Below are 19,545 nucleotides of genomic sequence, written 5' to 3'. Positions count from 1 at the left end.
CTGAGACACAGACACAAAAAGGTGGTACAATACGTTAAACATCATGGAAGAATCTGCACTAATCTGAAACTACATGACACTGAATAAAATATTCACAGCCTTTATAGGTCTATAACTAGGAATTCAGCTAGTTTAAAGAATGTAGCTAGAAAGAAATTGCTGTTAAGAAAGAAAAACAGACAACAAAGAAAGTGAGCAAGGTGTAATGCGGTGAGAGAAAATGAGAAAATGTGAGCGAGGGCGGTGAAGAAAGAGGGAAGCTGAGGTTTATGAATATGGGCTGTTCTATTGAGATTCATCAGTGTTTTATAAATGAATTGTCCTTGAATCAATTGCATCTTGCTGAGTCCTCTGATACTGCTGGAATGAGCCCCGATAATTCAGCTGTGCCGGGTTGCACACACCATTTTCATTTTCATCAGTGTGTGTGAAAACAACAAAAATGAAAACTGCTATCCTCATCATCTACACTTTAAATGAAACCCAGAACATGGCAAATGAATGAATAGAAGTAAAAAAACAAACAAACAAAAACATAAATTAAAAAAACAACCATAAATCGCTTGTTGGCATTTGATACTTCTGAATTAATTAACAAATGGTCTTGATCTATTTCTGTCCCCTTTTCTAATCCCCTAATGGAATAAATATATAAATAAATAGCTCTCTGGTTTTTTTTTTGGTTTTTTTTTGCTCTCATCTCAGGTTAGTGAGAGCTCTCGTGAGAGCAGGCTTTAAACAGAAAAGTCCAAAAGTCTGCGTCCACACCATAAATTGATTCAGAAAGTAAACTCCTGCCTTTTCCACCCCCCGTCATCCTTTGCAGGAAGCATCAGAAGATCTTTGCTAACAAAACCAGAACCCCATGATGTGAGATTGGCTCCATCTCTGAGGAGTTCCACTATTACTGATGTTCTTGCACCCAGGAAAAATCTGGTTCTCAGCCAAGAACACACCAAAGGGGGGGGCATGCAGTGGAGGATGGAAGAAGGGTAAGAGAGGAAGAAAGGGAAAGGCAATAACACAACATGAAGGCATTTTTCTCGCTCTCTCCTGCTGCTTCCCAGCATGCCCCATTGAGAGCAGAAAAGTCAGAAACCAACCAGAGAGTAAAGAAAAAGAGAGAAAGTTGGAGATAAAGAGAGTTGGTGAAAGAGAAAGAAAACTGGATATTGTACAAGATAGTTGGACTCTGAGAGAAATAGAAGTTGAAGTAAGGATGGAGAGGATGGATTGAGTGAAGAGAAAAGAGCTATCAGGCTGAGCAGTGGTGCAAAAGTATTAGTTCTCCTCCTTCTGGACATTTTCTGCTTGGAAGTCTTTTGGTCGGGGATGGAGTATTCTTCAGATACCTTGCTGCAACACAGATAGTGTAGACACGTCCCCTGCCTCCTTGAGAATGCAGTATGACCTCTCTATCAAAAAGGGCTGATGCTGAGATCTTCCGCTTCCGCCCTCATGTAAGCAGCAAAGAGGGAGCTCCTCTAATTAATGACCAATTATCGTCGTTCAGATCAGAAATCTATCACAATAACCTGGATTACTTGTTTAGATATATTAAGCAGTGCTCTTGGACATGAAACAGAATTTTTAAAAAATTACACCGTAAATTTTGAGATACATCACAGCAGAGAGCAGTGGAGAAAAAATGGTGGAGCAAACACCTGAGGCAAGTTCACCCATTTTACTAAAATCACTCGGAGCCAAGCTTCAGATACACAGTGGTGCTGTTGCTGGTGATATTAAGTTTCAAATTGAGAACTTGCACCAAGAGATAAAGAGAGATATTTTGTCTATCCGGGAAGAGACCAAAGCAGATATTTGTGCACTTCATGAGGAAATCTCAGCAGACTTTGCCACACTGGATAAAGCGCCTGCTGAATCTACGAGTGAATGTGTAGAGATGGGCAAATCTTTGAGTGACATGATAGACTGAGTGACTGCTTTAGAACAATCTTGAGACTCTACGATGAAGCAATACAAAAAATACATGAAAAATGAATGGACTTGGAGAAGCTTGGAGACTTGAAGACAGTATCTGAAATTTATCTGCATTACGGAAGGAGCTGAAGCTGGAAATCCAACCCGGTCCATTGCTGAGTTGCTATCAGAACTGTTCGGGGGACTCTCCTATAATGATCGTCCACATAGATCCCTTGCTCCACAACCAAGGCAAGGAGAAAGGGCCTGAGATATGATAGCTCGCTTTCACTACTTCTCTGATAGGAAAAATATCTTAAAACTATCCATGAGCAAAGCTCGTCCTTACTACAAGGGGACCTCTGTGCAGCTGCTTTTAACCTGGTGAAGGCCAAAGTGCGAGACACTGTAAACTATAGCCTATACTACCCGGCTAGTCTAGCAATCACCTATTGTGAAAACCAACCCTTTTAAAATAAGAAAGCAAAATTCAGTCCAGTTTGTTTCATGGAATTGTAAAGGGCGTAATGGAGCTATAAAACAAGGTAATATCATGGTCCATCCAAAACTTTAGGAGCAGATATGATCTTTTTGCAAAAGACACACTTAAAGAATCAAGAACAGTTTCGTCTACGGAGCGATGGGTTTAGCATATATTTCACTCGAATTATAATTTTAAATCCAGAGGTTCAGCTATACTTATTAGGAAGAATATGCCATTTATTTAAAGTATTTCAAAGTTATTTCTGATCTAACCATGAATACTCTTTTTTCAGCAGTTCATCATTCTTACTGTAGGATAGATTGTTTTATGATAAATTACAAGCTTTTGTCAACGGTGAAGCATTGTGTTTATGAAGCTATGGTTATATCAGACCATAGTTCACTGATCCTTCACTTAGCAATTAATAACAAAAATACAACTAAAACATGGAGATTTGATAATATTCTACTAACATAAAACATTTGTAAAACAAGTTAAAGCACAAATACAATAATATCTGGATATGAATAACACTGCATACGTCTCAAAAACTATCTGGGACGTATTTAAATTGTATATCCGTGGACATATCTACCACAGTGCCTCAACTGGGAAACAGAACAGAGAACAAAAAAAAGGAACTAATTGACCTGATTTATAAGAAAAGGCTCTGACTCCAAACAGAATTCAAGTTACTTACTACTACAGAAACAACTAATCTTTCAACACGAGCAAAAACTAGATTTTATGAACATGGAGATAGAACTGGGAAATTCCTTACCCACCAAATTAAAGAAACAGTGGGTTGAAGGTTAATTACAGAGATTAGAAACAATTCAGAACAAATTACATTAGACCCACAAGAGATAAATAATAACTTTAGAGACTTTTATATAAAGTTATATACCTCAGAATCGGCTAATAACTCTTCGCTTATAGAAAAGTTTTTTGAAGAACTATGATCTAATGCACTGGGCCCAGATGGTTTCACATCAGAATTTTACAAGGCCTTTAGTGATCAAATTTCACCACTGTTATTGGTTGTTTTTAATAAATCACTTGGTTGTTTACCAACAACATTTTATCAGGTAAGTATTTCCCTAATTCATAAGATAAATACAGATCTGCTTAATCCAAGCTCATATGGACCTAAGTCTTCTTGATGTTGATAATAAAATACTAAAATAAGGTTCTACCTACCCGCTTGGAAAATAATCTCCCTTCAGTGATTTCATCAGATCAGACAGGATTCATTAGGAACCGACTACTCTTTTTTTTATATTAGAAGATTATTACATATAATTTACACCCCCAGGTCTAATCTATGTCACTCAGAAATACTAATTTCCTTGGATGCAGAAAAGGCTTTTCACAGGGTCAAATGGGATTATCTCTTTACGACCCTGTAAAGGTTTGGATTTGGCCCTAATTTCATTTAATTAATTAAATTACTATATGCTCATCTGTAAGCGTCAGTGAAAACAAACAATAACAATTCTAGTTATATCCCTTTTGGCCGTTCTACCAGGCAAGGCTGCCCACTTTTTCCCCTCCAATTTGTGCTTGCTATAGAACCTTAGTCATTGCTCTGCACACTTCACAAGCCTAGAGCAAGGGAGGGAACATAAAGTGTCTTTATATGCTGATGATTTATTATTATATATCTCCAACCCTTCAAAATCATTATGTGATTATGTCAATTTTAGAGGGATTTGGGAAAATTTCAGGATATAAAATTAATTTTGCTGAGTGTGCAATTTCCAATGAGCCCTATAACGGACCATCAAACATTTACAGTATCTCCCTTCCTTTTAAAATATCAAACTCTTTTAAATACCTAGGAGTTACTATTACAAAAATGCTTTTCTGCATTATTTGAGGATTTTTAAAAAATTGTTTGATAATACTTTGCAAAACTTTAAATTTGGTCCAATCTACCCATCTCTTTATCAGGCCATATTAATATTGTGAAAATTAATATTTTGTCAAAAGTTTTGTTTCTTCTTCAGGGTATTCCAGTTCTTATTGGCAAGGCTTTCTTTACAAAATTCATTAAAAGCATAACTTGGCTTATTTAGAATGGTAAGCACCCCAGAATTAAGAAGACTTATTTACAGAGACCCAAGACCCAAGTTACAAAGAGGTATGGGATTGCCTCACATCTAGCTTTATTACAGGTCAAGTAATATAAGAGCGCTTTCATTTCAGCTCCAGAGAGATCTGACTGATTGGTCTTGTATATAAAATTATGCATGCTCCGCCTCCTCTTGGCCAGAATAATTTTTTTCAACCATATCTACCCCTCTCTCATTTCAATTAATAAATCCTATAGTTTATCATTCTTTAAAGATATAGATGCAAATTAGGAGACATTTTAAATGACATGCATGTTCAGTTCCTGGACCGTTGATTGCTAAACCCTCATTTCCTCCCGCTTTGTCAGATTCATTATTTCATACTTGGTATGAGAAAGGTATTTGTCCATTAAAAGATCTATTTATTAGCGAAAGCTTATATATCAACATATATATCAACATCAGTATATCAACAGTTGAAACAGAAGTTTAATTTACCCAACAACCATTTTTAAAATACTTACAGGTGCGTAGTTTTGTCAAAAATAACTTTTTATCCATCCCTCATAAACCGCCAAGTTCACCAATGGACTTACTGTTTCCGCCTAACCCATTTACTAAGGGAGGTAAATCTATCATATATAGTAAACTTTCTCAGTGTAAACGGGGGCCACAGTAGAACATCTAAGGGAATCATGGCAAGAAGACCTTGGACAAGCAGTGGGATGGGTCGCAAGAACGAGTTCACTCTTCCTCAGTGTGTGTTAGACATGGACTTTTGCAGTTTAAGATATTACAGACTTTACCTTTCCAAATTGAAGCTTTCTAGGATGTTTCCATCAGTGGATTCATCCTATGATCGGTGTGAACAAACTGCAGTCTCACTGGCACACGTGTGTTTTGGAAATGTCTTGTCATTTATAATTATTGGCTTTCAATTTTTCAGTCACTGTCAGCCATCATTGGAAGATCTTGGTGTCACAAATGATAACCTAGTGCTGTCAAACAAAAAATATATGATTGCATTTGTTACACTATTAGCACGAAACTTGATATTACTTAATTGGAAAGGGAAAAAACCCACCACTCATTCTGCTATGATGAGAGATGTTATGCAATACCTCCAGCTGGGAAAAAAAATAAGTTTTCACTGAAAGGCTAGGTTAAAAAATTTTTTGTATGTGCGTGTAAAGTAATTTTTATTTATTTATTTATTTTATTGTATTTTTTTACATTGTTTATTTTACTTTAAGATACAAAAAGGATGGAAATGTTAAATAGGAACTGAAGAAGATGTCACTAATCTACGTCATGTATTTAATTTTGAATCATTCTTTGTACCAAATTTTGAAAAAAAAAAAAAAAAAAACCATAAAGTGAATCACTCTAACAAAGAAATAAATAAATAAAAAGGGCCATGTGACCATTTACCTCACTTCTTGTTAAGTTGAACTTGTTAAGTTAAAAAGAACGTTTCACAGCTGCAGAAATGGTTCCGCAGTGTTAAAGCTCCCTGAAGAGCGTCTCCTCACCTCAGCACCATCTAAGACCTCCTGAAACCCCTCATCTCATGTTAAATTGAGACATTTTCAGGCAGGTAAGCCCAAGATAATTTGGCAGATATTTCACATGTTAATTAAAAAGGACCTGAGATGATCTAGGGTAGTGCAGATCGGCTGGCTAATCACTTCTCTAGAGGATAGATAGACATGGAAGCTGTGATAAAGAAGTGCTTAAAAGGCTAAAAGGATGGTAAATTCAGAGAGAGAAATGGACCAAATGCTGTGGGAACATACATCTTTATTGTAAGGTCAATAATTCTGAGTCCAATAATCTTCTTCTTCTTTTCGTGTCAAGGTTCCACTTCATAGTGGAACCATCGTGGTTGAAGGATTAGCCACTCAGCTGTATGATACTGAACATTGCCCAGGGCGCGCCAGGGGAGGCTCCTTCCGTGCACACACATTCACACACTACGGACACTTTGGACTGGGGAAGGAAACCGGAGTACCCGGTCAAAACCCCCGCAGCACAGGGAGAACATGCAGAATCCGCACACGCAGGGCCACAGTGGGAATCGAACCTCCAACCCTGGCGGTGTGAGGTGAACATGCTAACCACTAAGCCACCATGCGCCCTATAATCCAATAATAAGAACAGCTATTATTTCATCAGCAAAACAGGATCTGGTGAAAAACTTGGTCAGGACCTGGACTGTGATCTGCCAGTTGACAAACCTTGGCTTAATGGATCGTATTGATTAAGTCAGTATCAGGTTATGAGACAAAAATCATTTACTGGAAGCATGTTACATTACATTACTTCTACCATTTTCCAACTGACTCTTCATTTTTGATATATGACTAAACAATACTGTTAACTTTGATATTCGATTCCAAGAGTATCAAGTTAAGCATTCAAGCAAATGCTAGGTACCTTCTCAAAGATGGGCTTGTTGTTGTTGACATCATCCACTCCCACAATGACCTGGGCCGTGGCAGACAGAGACTGAGGTCCTCCAGAGGCGTTGTCGTCTGTGGCTGTGATGTTCAAGATGTACTCAACCCCTTGCAATTTTGGTTGAGGATTGGAGCGAAGGCGGATCAGGCCTTAAAGAAAGAGTCACATGGTTTTTACATAACCTTTTACAGAAGAGGAACCTCAAAAAATATGAAAGCTACTATGTATAAGTATTGCATAATTCATTCTTAGACCCCTTGGTGGTCAAATCCAATCTGAGGGACAAATTAGCAACAGCATGTAGATTCCACAGTAATGCAATATGCACTCAATTCAATCTCATCTAATGAAAATAAGATGTCTTTATTAAAGCATCCAAGAAACCTTCTCTCTTTGAGCATCAAAATCAACTCACGTATGTTCATTTTCCAAACATCCATACTTATTTCCTTTCCAGTACCTGAAACCACTGTATTACAGCTTCTGTACCTGATATCGCTAATATTCCTGTTATCTTCACTTGGCTTCCAATTATATGCTCACTTGCTCTCTCTCTCTCTTTCTCTCTCTCTCTCTAGCATCTTTCCCTGTTTATGGCCTAAGGGAAGTGGTTTTGTACTACACATCTATACATCTGACCCTCTGGTCTATCCTTGGAGTTTTGCTTGAAGTATATATATATAGAGAGATTTGGTCTTTATGCTAATGCCAGTAAGGCTATAGTAAACATTGTGACCTCTCTAAAACTCAGCACATGCAGAATATCTGGAAAACTTTGGAGAAAGCAGAATTTTCATGCAAATGGCTTCTAGGAAGGTCTAGTACTAATAAGTCAAGGCCATTAATTGTGGGGTTTCATCAGCTCATAACCATTAAGGATAATGGCTGTCAGGTGATGCAATGTTCTCGGACATTATAGGTGTTAAATATACCCAGAGAAAACAATCCAATTAAGTTTTCAACTAAAACTGGAAAACTTTTTATGTGGTTTGGCTGTTCATTTACAAGACAATGGCGTGGGGAAGGGTATTCAAAATCTTATCATTATCTTTGTAATTGTGTGTTTTGGAGTATATCTGTATCCTTTTATTGCTAATAAAATATAGAAAGCAGACTGACTGCCAGTGTCTCACTATTTGATTTGTATTTGCCAATTTTGTTCCATTTTGGTAAAATGATGGTCAATTATTAGTACTTAAAGATGCACTACTTTGATTTTTTTTTCAGTATTTAAAAATGAACAAGCCTTTTTAACAGAATTTTGACCTGGAGCACAAGAAAAGCTAAAAGATGGGGTTGATGACAGAAAAAGCCATTTCCGCAACGAAAAAAACTTTATGCACATTTCATGTATATCAAATTATATTACATTAGGGATGTCTCAGCAGTTATTAACCAAGAAAAATAAGCCAAATCTATGCTTGACAAGTGTGAGTTTTCACAATTCCTTATGACAATTAATAATTTTCCAAGTCTAACTATCGAGAGTCTAAGTAACTGGAGACAGAACTTTTTTTAACTTTTTGTACTCCACGTAGATCATAAACCATTGAAATCTTTTGAGAAATGTAAACGTTATTGTGCTTTTTATCCAGAAAAAAACACAGCCCTCTCATTTACTTGTATTTGTTTATAGGGCAATCTTACCCAGACCAATATGGCGGACACGTTGACATGAATGCTTATGACATCACCAACTACTGGCCTGGCATGCATAATACAGTGATTTCTTGCAGATTAAAAATTTTAATCATTGACAAAACACTGTGGTATAAGAAGAATTAAACACTCTGGGACATGCTGTTATAAGGAAATCCACCTCTGCTTTGCATAGGGCCATAACACAAGACTCTATTTTGTATTTTCCCTATAAGAGCACACCCCATCATGCGCTATTCCTTATATCTGCAAAGCTCTGTTTTTAGTGTAGGTCTGTTTAGTGTGTGGGCTGCTGCCACACTAAATACTTCCCAAGTTGTGACATGAGGATTCAGCTTAAATGTGACCTATCAGACAGCACTAGACATTTCCCCTGTTCTCCCTCAGCCTCATCAGACAATCTGTATTTAGCTGGAGAGCTGGATGCCTCCTATCTGTGGCTCACAGCTAAAGCACATTAAAGGAAACCCTACAGCTACTGACACAGACCTGGCATTGGAGGAATAACATTCACCTCAGGGCCGTGAATTGATTCTAATGCATCGTGCTAGTGCTTTTGTGGCAAAGCTTGAGGAAAAAAGAAAAAGAATGTGTAATCAATTCTAATTCAATCTGAATTACTTTCCCCCCAACCAATGTCAAAGTGCAATGAGGTCTGGGGCAGAAAAGCAAAAGTGTATGTGTGTGTGTGTGTGTGTGTGTGTGTGTGTGTGTGTGTGTGTGTGTGTGTTGCTCCACTGACATACAAAACAGCCATACCCAGCTTATAAATGCTGTAGGCAATGCTACTCCCCCAAAAATGTAATGTAATGTGTGAGGTAATGTACAATAGATGCCTGCAAGTTGTTCAATATGTGGCTGATAAAATGGACACAAGAACAAAAAAAAAGGAATGAATTAGTTAGTTTATGGCAGACATAACAATAAAGACCACCAATATATCTGTGATTCAAATGAATAAAGTGGATACAGCTAACAGTTTTAAGGAAGAGATAATGGCAAACGTAGTGTGTCTATTATATAAACACCTGTTATAGAAACAGAGACTGCATTTGCTGTTATTGCTACCTACTTTGACACATTTAAGCACCACAGCATTAGGAGGGGCATAAATTGTTTGTAAACCAGTTTGCTGCATATCACACTTAGTAAATATAGATATCACTGCACAGTCAAATAATGCAATATAGACTAAATGATCAAGAGAAAAGGCCGGCCAGTCATAAGCAAACATTTCATTGTTATTAATATTTTAAAATGTAAAATACTATCCGGCTAGATTTGCTAAACAACAGCTCAGACAAAGTGGTAAAGGAAGCAAACTCACAGAGTGGGGCTGCCAAATGCTAAAGCATGTAGCGCTATTTTTCAGGGTTTGGGCTTAGCTCCTTAGTTCCAGTGATGGGTTATGTTAATGCTACAGCATACAATGGCATTCTGTTCCCCTTTGCACAAAATGAGGCCCATAAAGATATAATTTGACGAGTTTACTGTGGATAAACTCCAGTGGCCTGCACAGAGCCCTGATCTCAACCAAACTGAACACCTTGGGGATGTACTGGAACATAGACTGCAAAAAACCTTCCCAGAAGAGTGGCGGCTGATATAGCTGAAAAGGGGGAGAGAACTCCATATTAACTCCATGCCTTTGGAATAAGATGTTCAATAGGCATATACTGTATATTTTATAAGGCCAAAAGTACCTGCGCATCACAGACATATGTGGACTTTCCCCAATCTGTTGCCACAGTTCACTGGAACTAAGGGGCCTAGTCCAAACCTGTTCTACAATGCCCCTGTGCACAAATTGGGGTCTATAAACACGTGGTTTGCTAAGGTTGGTCTGGAATAATTCAAGTGGCCTGCACAGTGCCCTGACATCAACTCCCTTAAATACTTTTGGGATAAATTAGGATGCCGCCTGCAAACCAGGCCTTCTCGTCCAACAACAGTTCCTGACCTGGGCACAAACCCCGACAGCCATGGTCCATAATAAAGCCTTTCCTGAAGAGTGGAGTCTGTTATAGCAGCACAGGGTGGACCAAGGTGGAAACGATTTGGCAAGAGGCTAACCACAATGCTGCAAAAAGCTAATTACTTCATACCACAGACATCTCGTAGCTGAAAAAAGCAATAGCTTTGCAACAAAGTATTAATGAAGGTAATGTTTGGTGCCCAAATGTTTTTGAAACATATATTTTTTATGCTTTGAATACATATTTTTTGTACATATTTATAAGTAAAAATTCAAAAGATGTGTGTAAATTTGAAATGGATGTATGCACGGGTACTATATTAAGCAACAAAATCAAAAGTGTCTGAATACTTGTTTTCCCTCACTGTAGTTGTCCCAATATGCACTCAATATATACCTGCAGTCTATTTTTTTTCCTTGGCTGTAAGTTGTAAAGAGGTGCAAAGATACCTAATTTCAGGAAAAGTACATTAATTAGATTTGGTGAAAAGATTATTCTGCTTTAAGTTAAGTGCACAGTGCTTGTGTACGTGTGAGTGAGTGTGTGTGTGTGAGTGTGTGTGTGTGTGTGTGTGTGTGTGTGTGTCTACATGTGTGCGTGCATGTGTGTGAGACATCTGCATCAAGCAGGAAGCAAAATTATGAGAGCCAGCACATATCAACATACATCAAAGATGAAGATGATGTTTATCCAGGGGGTGGAAGAGTAAAAGTCGCTACATATGAAGGAGAAGAGGGTAAACAACCATTGGCCCTCATCCCACATCAGCTCCAATCAGCATCTCAATCCCAAACACTATGCACCCAGGGCATGGTAAAAGAGAGCAAAGAAGCAAGAAAAATACAAAAGGCCAAATGAATAATTATAGAAAGTCATTTCAACCATCAATTGGTTTTTACATCTTTCTTTACTCAACTGCTTCACCACAGTGATGTCGACCAAGTTTGGAATTTGCTTAGTTAATCAGTAACAAAATACATAAGAGATATTGTGCCTTCAACATAATTTCTTTGCATCCTGTTCTCAAACAAACCAGCATAATTTATTTGCATATGTTTTGTGTGTAACCTCAGTAACTGCAATTTTGAAAGCAATTCATTAGTGATCTTACAATGTTAACTGCTTGTCTACTACATAACATAACCAATCATTTTCATTTATTCAAGTATTCTCACAAGGGCAGGCATTAAGATGATGGAGCCTCTCTTAACTCTGTCACTGCAAGACACTCGAGCCTGGGGTGGAATGTATATCCAGACTGTAATATCGAATGAATGTGTGCGGCGTAGACCACGCTGCCACAGCACACACATCCTGTAAGGGTACCCCTTTGGACAAAGCCTTCAAGGAGGTGACCCCCCTAGTGGAATGAGCCCTTATGTCCAGAGGCGTAGCGAGACCAATCACCTCATAAGCGATAGAGATTGCTTCCACTATCCAATTAGAGATGCGTTATTCGACACAGCATCACCTCTACTGTTGCCACCAAACAAACCATCAGCTGCTCCAACTTATGCCACTGGCTGGAGCGGTAGACGTAAGTACAGAGAGCCCTTACTGGACACAGTGGGTGCAATTTCTCTTGCTCTGGTGTGAAGAATAGAGGAGGGCAGAAAGCCTGCAACACTACCGGCTGGGCAGCAGACGTAGGCACTTTATGAATATAATCTGGCCTAGGATATATGAAGACTTTGGCTAATCCAAGGGCAAAGGCAAGGCAGGAAGGGGCAACAGAGAGAGCTTGTAGATCTCCTACTTGCTTGAGAGATGTCAGGGCCAGCAGACAAGCTACATTTAGAGTCAGAAGCTCCTCTGAGGTTTACTCTAAGAGCTCAAAAGGGGCACCTGACAGACCTTCCAGGACCACAGGAAGGTCCCAGGAAGGTATGCGTGGTCAGCAGACGGACCTCAGCCACATGGACCTGAGCCACCTTAAACCATGTATAAACTTTGATGATAGAGGATGTTGCCCCAGTAAGGCTCCATCAATAGGGAAGTGGCTGGCTGAAATGGCAGCCACACAGACCCTGTTGTAGAAGGAGCCAACCCTGCTGAGAAACATCCTTGTAAGAAAAGTTTCCACTTGAGCGCATACAATTTCCTCGTGGATGGTGCTCTACCATTCAACATGGTCTCTACAACCTCAGTTGCGAGACCACAATCTATGAGCTGGTGCCCCTCAGGGGCCAGACCCACAGTTTCCATAGTTCCAGCTGAGGGTGATAAATCAGCCCTCTGGCTTGAAACAGTAGATTCCTGATGATGGGAATCTCCCAAGGAGTGCTGTCTAGCAGGGATATTATCTCTGAGAACCATATTCGAGATGGCCAATAAGGTGCTACTAACAGCAGACATAGACGGCCTTGGCGAACTCTCGATAGAACTTGTCGGAGCAGAGCGATCGGGGGAAAAGCATACAGACGTGACAGATCCAGTTTTATCTTGCTCAATGTTGATTGGATTGACTCTACGCATGTTGGGGATATAAACGCACTTATCATAGTAAAATCCCATATAACCCATAGAAAAGTTGTCAGCTGCACTGGGGAAAGCATACTTTTCTTGAGGTTCAACCTGAGCCCCAAGCTCTTCATGTGGGCGAGAACAACATCTCGATGTTGAATCAGCAGTTCCCTGGATTATGCTAGAGTTAACCAGTCGTCCTGGTAGTTTAGTACACGGATGCCCTGGAGTCGCAAGGGAGCCAGAACAGCATCCATGCATTTTATGAAGGTGCGAGGGGAAAAAGCTAGCCTGCATTTAGCTTTTCCTGCATTGCCTTGCTTCTGCTGCCCTTGATCATTTGGGACTAGCAACTCTGCCTGGTGCCAGCTCTGCCTGGATTATTGTTGCAACATATTATGCCTCTTTTTGTTTTCCTAGCTCTGTCCTGATACTAGCTCAGTATTTTGATATGCCTAGCCTGTTCATAGCTCATCACTGACTCTGTTCCCTGTCTTCTCTTACTCCTAATTATTAGTCACATCATTTGTCTTTGACTCAGATCCACTGTCTCTCATCCCCTGATTCTGATCCTTTCCCAGTGTCAGAATTAGCCTGTAACTCTGCCCCTAATCCTAAATCTCGGTCAGCAGCTGTCTCTGAACTTTTTCTGAGTGTCTGGCCTAGAACCTGATTCTGTGTCAACATCAGTGTCATTCCCTGACCATAGTTCTCCTGCATTATTCTCTGTCCATGTCTATGATGCTTCCCGTACGTCAACCTCATGTTACTTCCCCCTGCATCAGTGTCAGACCCTTTTTGATCTTGCCCCTGTGTTGGTAACATTCTTGATAAGCCACTGTAAGTTACAGCTTCTATTTATACCTGAATGTCAATCGCAGGGTCTGTACCATTTCTTAATGTCAATCCCAGTCTCTGTTGCTTCCCCAGTGTCAGTCACAGCCTCTGTAACTTCCTTATTATTGGTCACAGCATCTGTTCCTTCCATAGCCTCTGTTCCTTCTTCAGTGCTGGTTATAGCCTCTTCCTTCTTCAGTGTCTTTCACACCCACTCACTATGTTTTCATCATTCATCATTTCCCAGGTTTTGCTGATTTCCATGTTTCTTGTCCCATTGTTCTGCTTTGTAGCTCCAGTTCCCTTATTAATTTGTCCTGTTACCAACTTCAGAAATATTCTACTATTGAGCTCTGCTAGTACTTTGGTCTATGATAAAGGATTACATTATGATGAGAGTCTGAATTTTGACCAGAAATCTTGCATCTAATCTATTATACAACCAAAATAATACCAATACATAAGACAAGTGTGGATAGCCTGCAGATGTGTTACTATGAATTAACAATCATTTTGGGTTTCTCTGCAATAACCACCTAAGCATGGTGGCTACTGCCCTTGAAACAAACTGTTAGATATAAAAATATGTTCATACAAATGATTACTCACTGCTAAACATTCAAACGCAACTTTCATATTTGACAGACATTTAAATCATTAAAAGTCTCAGCCAAAGTACTCAATGTAATACATTTTCACCCCTGAAAAGATGATATCCAGAAGCGGTAACCTTATTAGCCTTGAATTAGATATGCCCATCCAGTCACAGAGAAAGCTTAAAGGACTTGTCATGACATGAGATTTTTGCATCACTGTACTTCTTTCATCTGGCCTTATTTAACACGATCAGTCAACTGCACAATTGTCTATTAAAATCACCTTGTAAAACTTACTGAATAAAATGCAGCTAAACACTGAATCAAACCAGTATGTTTTCTTATTAAAATAAAATAAATAAATAAATAAAAATTCTTCAAACACTTAATTACATTGTAGCAACTGTGTGTATAGTATAAGCATAATCTGTGTTGATTTGGGAAAAAAGGGCATTAAAGTAGCATGGGAGAAATGGTTCACCTTTTTGACTGTCAATGACAAAGTTGCCTTCTTCGTTGCCTGCTGAGATTTTGTATGTGATTCCGTCACCATCTGGATCTTTAGCCAGTACCGTTGCAACCAAGGTATTGGGTCCAGCATCTTCAGACACAAAAGTACGATATCTGAAAATAACACATATAAACACAAACGCATACCAAAAACACACGCACACACAAAAACACACAGAGACAGATATCAACACTTCTTGTCTCCTTTAAGCAATGACCGAAATGTGAGGACACATGTACTGTGTCCATTCTTGACAAATACTGGTGTCTCATAATTATCTCACTTATGCTTTAATTAATGCATTTCCCATAAGTCACACTTTAAATAAAGTTCAAAAGGATGAGATGAATTTGCTAGGACGTGTGAATGAGATGGGGTGAGCTGTCAAGTGTTTGCGTGTCTATTGAAATAAACAGCAAACAAACCTAACAATAGTGCATATGCAATATTCACATAACCAGAACTTAGCCTCAAAAATACACACGAAGTTGCTGTGCGGTGGAAATCAGAATATGCTGTCAAAAGGTTAGTTTAGAATAAATCTGAGTTTTCTCATTTTCTTTAAGTAAATGTCACTTCTTCTGCCAGAATAGAAGAGAGGAGACGTGGGCAAATTGGCCTATGTGTAATTATTCTTAAACTCTAAATTACAGCATATATTGTATACCACTTGAGGAGACCATCATTATCAAGCATTATGAAAAGTGTGGGCATAACTGTGTTTCCTGCTGGGACTGTGTGTCCTCCTGCTGTACAAAACAGTACATGCTATTTGATAGTGCAATGCATTGACAGTTTATTAATACTGATATGTGATCTTCAGTTATACATGTCACATCTTGAACCAATGTCTAGGTTTACTGTAGCTTTCTTGTCCATAAAATAATGATAGGACAATAATTAAAATTGAACATCCCAGATAACAGTGGCTTTCTGAAATGGAAGACTAAGGTTTTGTTATTTGTTATGCACCAACTCCCAAACTTCTAGTGAATTTCATAGTCACCAATTTGTTCTTTATCAAATTGGCTGTGCTACACATATATAACAACAAGAATGTTTTCACTAGAAAAACTGGTAGAGCAATTGAAAGTGAGACATGCCACAGTACTGCACAAATGCCTCAGTAAGTGTGGCTTAGGCAACTGGAGTAAATCATATCATCAATAAGAGACTACCCAACAACAATACGTTTCCAAGCAAGATTTTCCCACTAGGCCCTTTCCTTGCTTCTTTTCACAGAAATTCTCCATCACATAATGGTGAACAAGACAAATAAGAATTTCACATCTGCACAGTGCGACACCTTAATCTGCCCACATGGTCCTCTGAACATTTCCCTAGGTGCGATTTATGGGCAAAGGTATTAAAATGTGGAAAAAGAAAGCACAGACATTGACAACTTGACTGCAAAGTTCTCCCTCACCCACCTGCCCACTATTTGTTCTCATACATCCTCAAAGATCTCATTTCTCTACCACTGACACATTTAGAAAGGAGAAGCATGTTGTATTAGACAGAACTGAAGGCATTTCTTCATCTGAGGAAGGGTGTAATAGTCCATCATAGCTGATAAAGGTCAAGTGCAGATGGGGTTGTGATGAACTGCTAGTGGGTTCTGTACTGGTCAGGAATACAAAAAAGGACTATAATTACCAAAACTATTGGTATTGGATAGCAAAGCAAGTCCTTGTCCTTATTACCAGGCAAGGTGCCTGGTAATACCATTATCAAGTTGGTACTAAGGACAATATCACTTGTAATTTCACTTGTGTGGTTTGCTTGTGGTGCTTCTATGGTGGAATGAACTCTCCGGCTTTATTTGCCCTGAAGATTCCTATACAATCTATCAAACCAAAAATGACTGAAAACACAACACTTCAATGTTTCTGCAGAAAAAACATCAACGCTCTCAGTATAATTTAGATGCACTCTATTTTACTATGTGGCCTTTTCATCTGTTTGACTACCAGCTTCTCAAAGCTACACAAACACTATTTCTCTAAACTTGATATTGATCCATATAAGTTAGCCTCCTTGATACCTTTCCAGATTGAGCTAGTTTTACATGAAAAGGTATTGTAATATAATTATTAACAGAGTACCTCTGGGATTGTAATCCAATCTGAATCATGTCAGTCATTTTTACAGACTGTACATGCATGCTTCTAGAAGTTTAAAAAGCAGAACAATAAAAGATGGATGATGTTTAAAAGGACTCGGCAGAAAAGTGACATTTCCTAGGATTTTAGGTACGTTATTGAATTCTGAGGATTACATACATGTTATGATCATACTACTAATGATTACCTACAACTTGAGAGGCCACAAGTGCTTATAATAATGCTCCAAACAATCTGTTTGTATTACAATGGTGTTTTTGTAGTACACATTAAATGTGATGACCATGCAAACATCATGAAGACAATCCAATCTCTGTGATTTGTACAGAGATCACTTATTCCATGCAAAATGATCATAACTACTACAGACATCATCCTGCAACATTATTTAACAAATATAGGTTTGATAATCTTATCCTGTCTGAATAGTACTTCAAGACTCAAGAGATGTACTCTAGCACTTCTGAGTACTAGCACTTAACCACCATGTTTAGTTTTGCTTCTGTTATTCCTACAACCATATTGCACTTGTTTTTAGTCAGTTAGAAGAAACATGTATCACTGCCACCTCTTTAACAGTTTTGAAGTAATCAACAGATGTCTCTTGCAATGGATGCATCATAATGTCTTAATGGTCCAAGTTCTAACCGAACAAAAGAGTGACTTTTAAGAGCAATAATTAACCATTAATCTCAGTTTGGCAAAATGAATAATAAACATACATTATATATGGGCAAAAGTATGTGGACACCTGACCATCATATCCATATGTGGTTCTTCCCCAAATTGTTGGAAGCTCATAATTGTATAGGATGTCTTTGTATGATGCAACTTTATGATTTCCCTTCAGTGGAACAAAGAGGCCCAAAAATGTTCCAGCATGACAATGTCCTTGTGCACACAACAAGGTCTATGAAGACATGGTTTGCCAAGGCTGGTGTGAAAGAACTCAAGTGGCCTGCACAGAGCCCTGACCTCAACCCCACTGAACAGCTTTGGGCGGAACTGGAATGCAGACTGCACCACAGGCCTCCTCGCCCAACAACAGTGCCTGACCTCACTAATTCTCTTGTAGCTGAATGAGCACAAATCCCCATAGCTACACACCAAAATTCATTAGAAAACCTTCCTAGAAGAGTGGAGGTTATTATAACAGCAAAGAGGGACTAAATCTAGAATGATATGTTCAAAAAGCACATATGGGTGTGATGGACAGGTGTCCACAAACTTTTGCCACATAACCAGACTGTCGATCGGAGGAATGTGCAAGATAAGGAATGAAAGCATAATGAGCATAATGAAATCAGAAGGAATATGGCTATAAAACATACAGATCCTGACTAAGAGACAAGAAGAAGGAGAGTAAAGAGAAAGTGTCATTCAATGCAACTTGGGTGTGATGAATGGCCAAAATAGGAAAGGTGGCAGGTGTTCATGTAGGTGATGTGTCTAATCTTTGTGGGGCCACCACGTCCGTACACATCAATAAATTTCACAAAGGTAACATCAGCAACCTGCAATTTGTCATCATGCTCAAAGGCCCGAGATCATTCACTCACACACTTTATTTAATTTTTCATTTTCACACGTGGTACAGTACATTCAGAGATACCACAGTTCTTGTTCTTGGATGCTTTCTCTACATATCGATCAAAAGTGACCATAGTGATATCCTGTCACACCTTAATGACAACAAACCATAAAAAGCTTCTACACTGGAAACTTCTCTCACTTAAGACTGTTGCCATGACAATAGCACCAGACAACTGCACAGCAACTGTCATACAATGTCAGATGGGATCAAGGCCTGGTCTGCTTTCTCCACATGTGCTGTTTTCATTTTCAATCATTATCTGAATTATCTTTTTTGTTTCAGCCACCCGACAAAACGTGGTGTTGAATAGCAAATTAAAAACAAATTAATACAATGTCAAACAAATAACCTAGACGCACATATCCAATTGGCAGTCACTAATGATATATTTACCTTCTTCTTCAAAAAAAATTAAAAATCACAAGTTTATAGGCTGATGTGTTTCCACTCATTATTGTACTCCCTCTCTCTCATACGTGTCAACACACTGTAAAATCACATTTTGTTCTTTTTGAAATATCACTTAGACACTTTCACGTTTCGTGCCTCCCTTCCATCGGGCTCAGACGAGCATTTCCAGTAATGATGTACTATGGAGACGTGTCTGCCTGAGTGACAAGGCTCATTTTTGGTCTTAGTGGAGGAGACCCAGCATCTTGTAATGGCAAATTAGCCCAGTGAATTGGAACAAACAGCAGTGACAGACATTACAAACTACTCAATTACTGTCCGGACACAAGCAAGCTCGGCTATTTAATAGGCAAGATGGAGGATAATCAATGGGCATTGGATGCACTAGGATGGGTGTTTAGGGACAGCAGGTCAGGTGGAAAGCAGAGCCATGACA

General features: G+C 38.8%; 1 protein-coding gene across 1 annotated transcript in view; it reads right to left on the bottom strand.

Annotated features, from left to right (window-relative positions):
- Positions 1-19,545, bottom strand: part of si:ch211-186j3.6 (neural-cadherin) — a 270,148-nt gene that overhangs the window by 139,962 nt on the left and 110,641 nt on the right. Inside the window, exons 7-8 of the mRNA XM_053617155.1 lie at positions 14,952-15,094; positions 6,916-7,088 (exon numbers count right to left, since the gene is read on the bottom strand). Coding sequence (XP_053473130.1) covers positions 6,916-7,088; positions 14,952-15,094 — 316 coding nt within the window. The remainder of the gene's footprint in view (positions 1-6,915; positions 7,089-14,951; positions 15,095-19,545) is intronic.

The sequence above is a fragment of the Ictalurus furcatus genome, chromosome 27 (assembly GCF_023375685.1).
Source record: "Ictalurus furcatus strain D&B chromosome 27, Billie_1.0, whole genome shotgun sequence".
Taxonomy (NCBI): domain Eukaryota; kingdom Metazoa; phylum Chordata; class Actinopteri; order Siluriformes; family Ictaluridae; genus Ictalurus; species Ictalurus furcatus.
The sequence above is the reverse complement of the archived record's forward strand: the minus strand, read 5'-3'. Positions and strand labels throughout refer to the sequence as shown.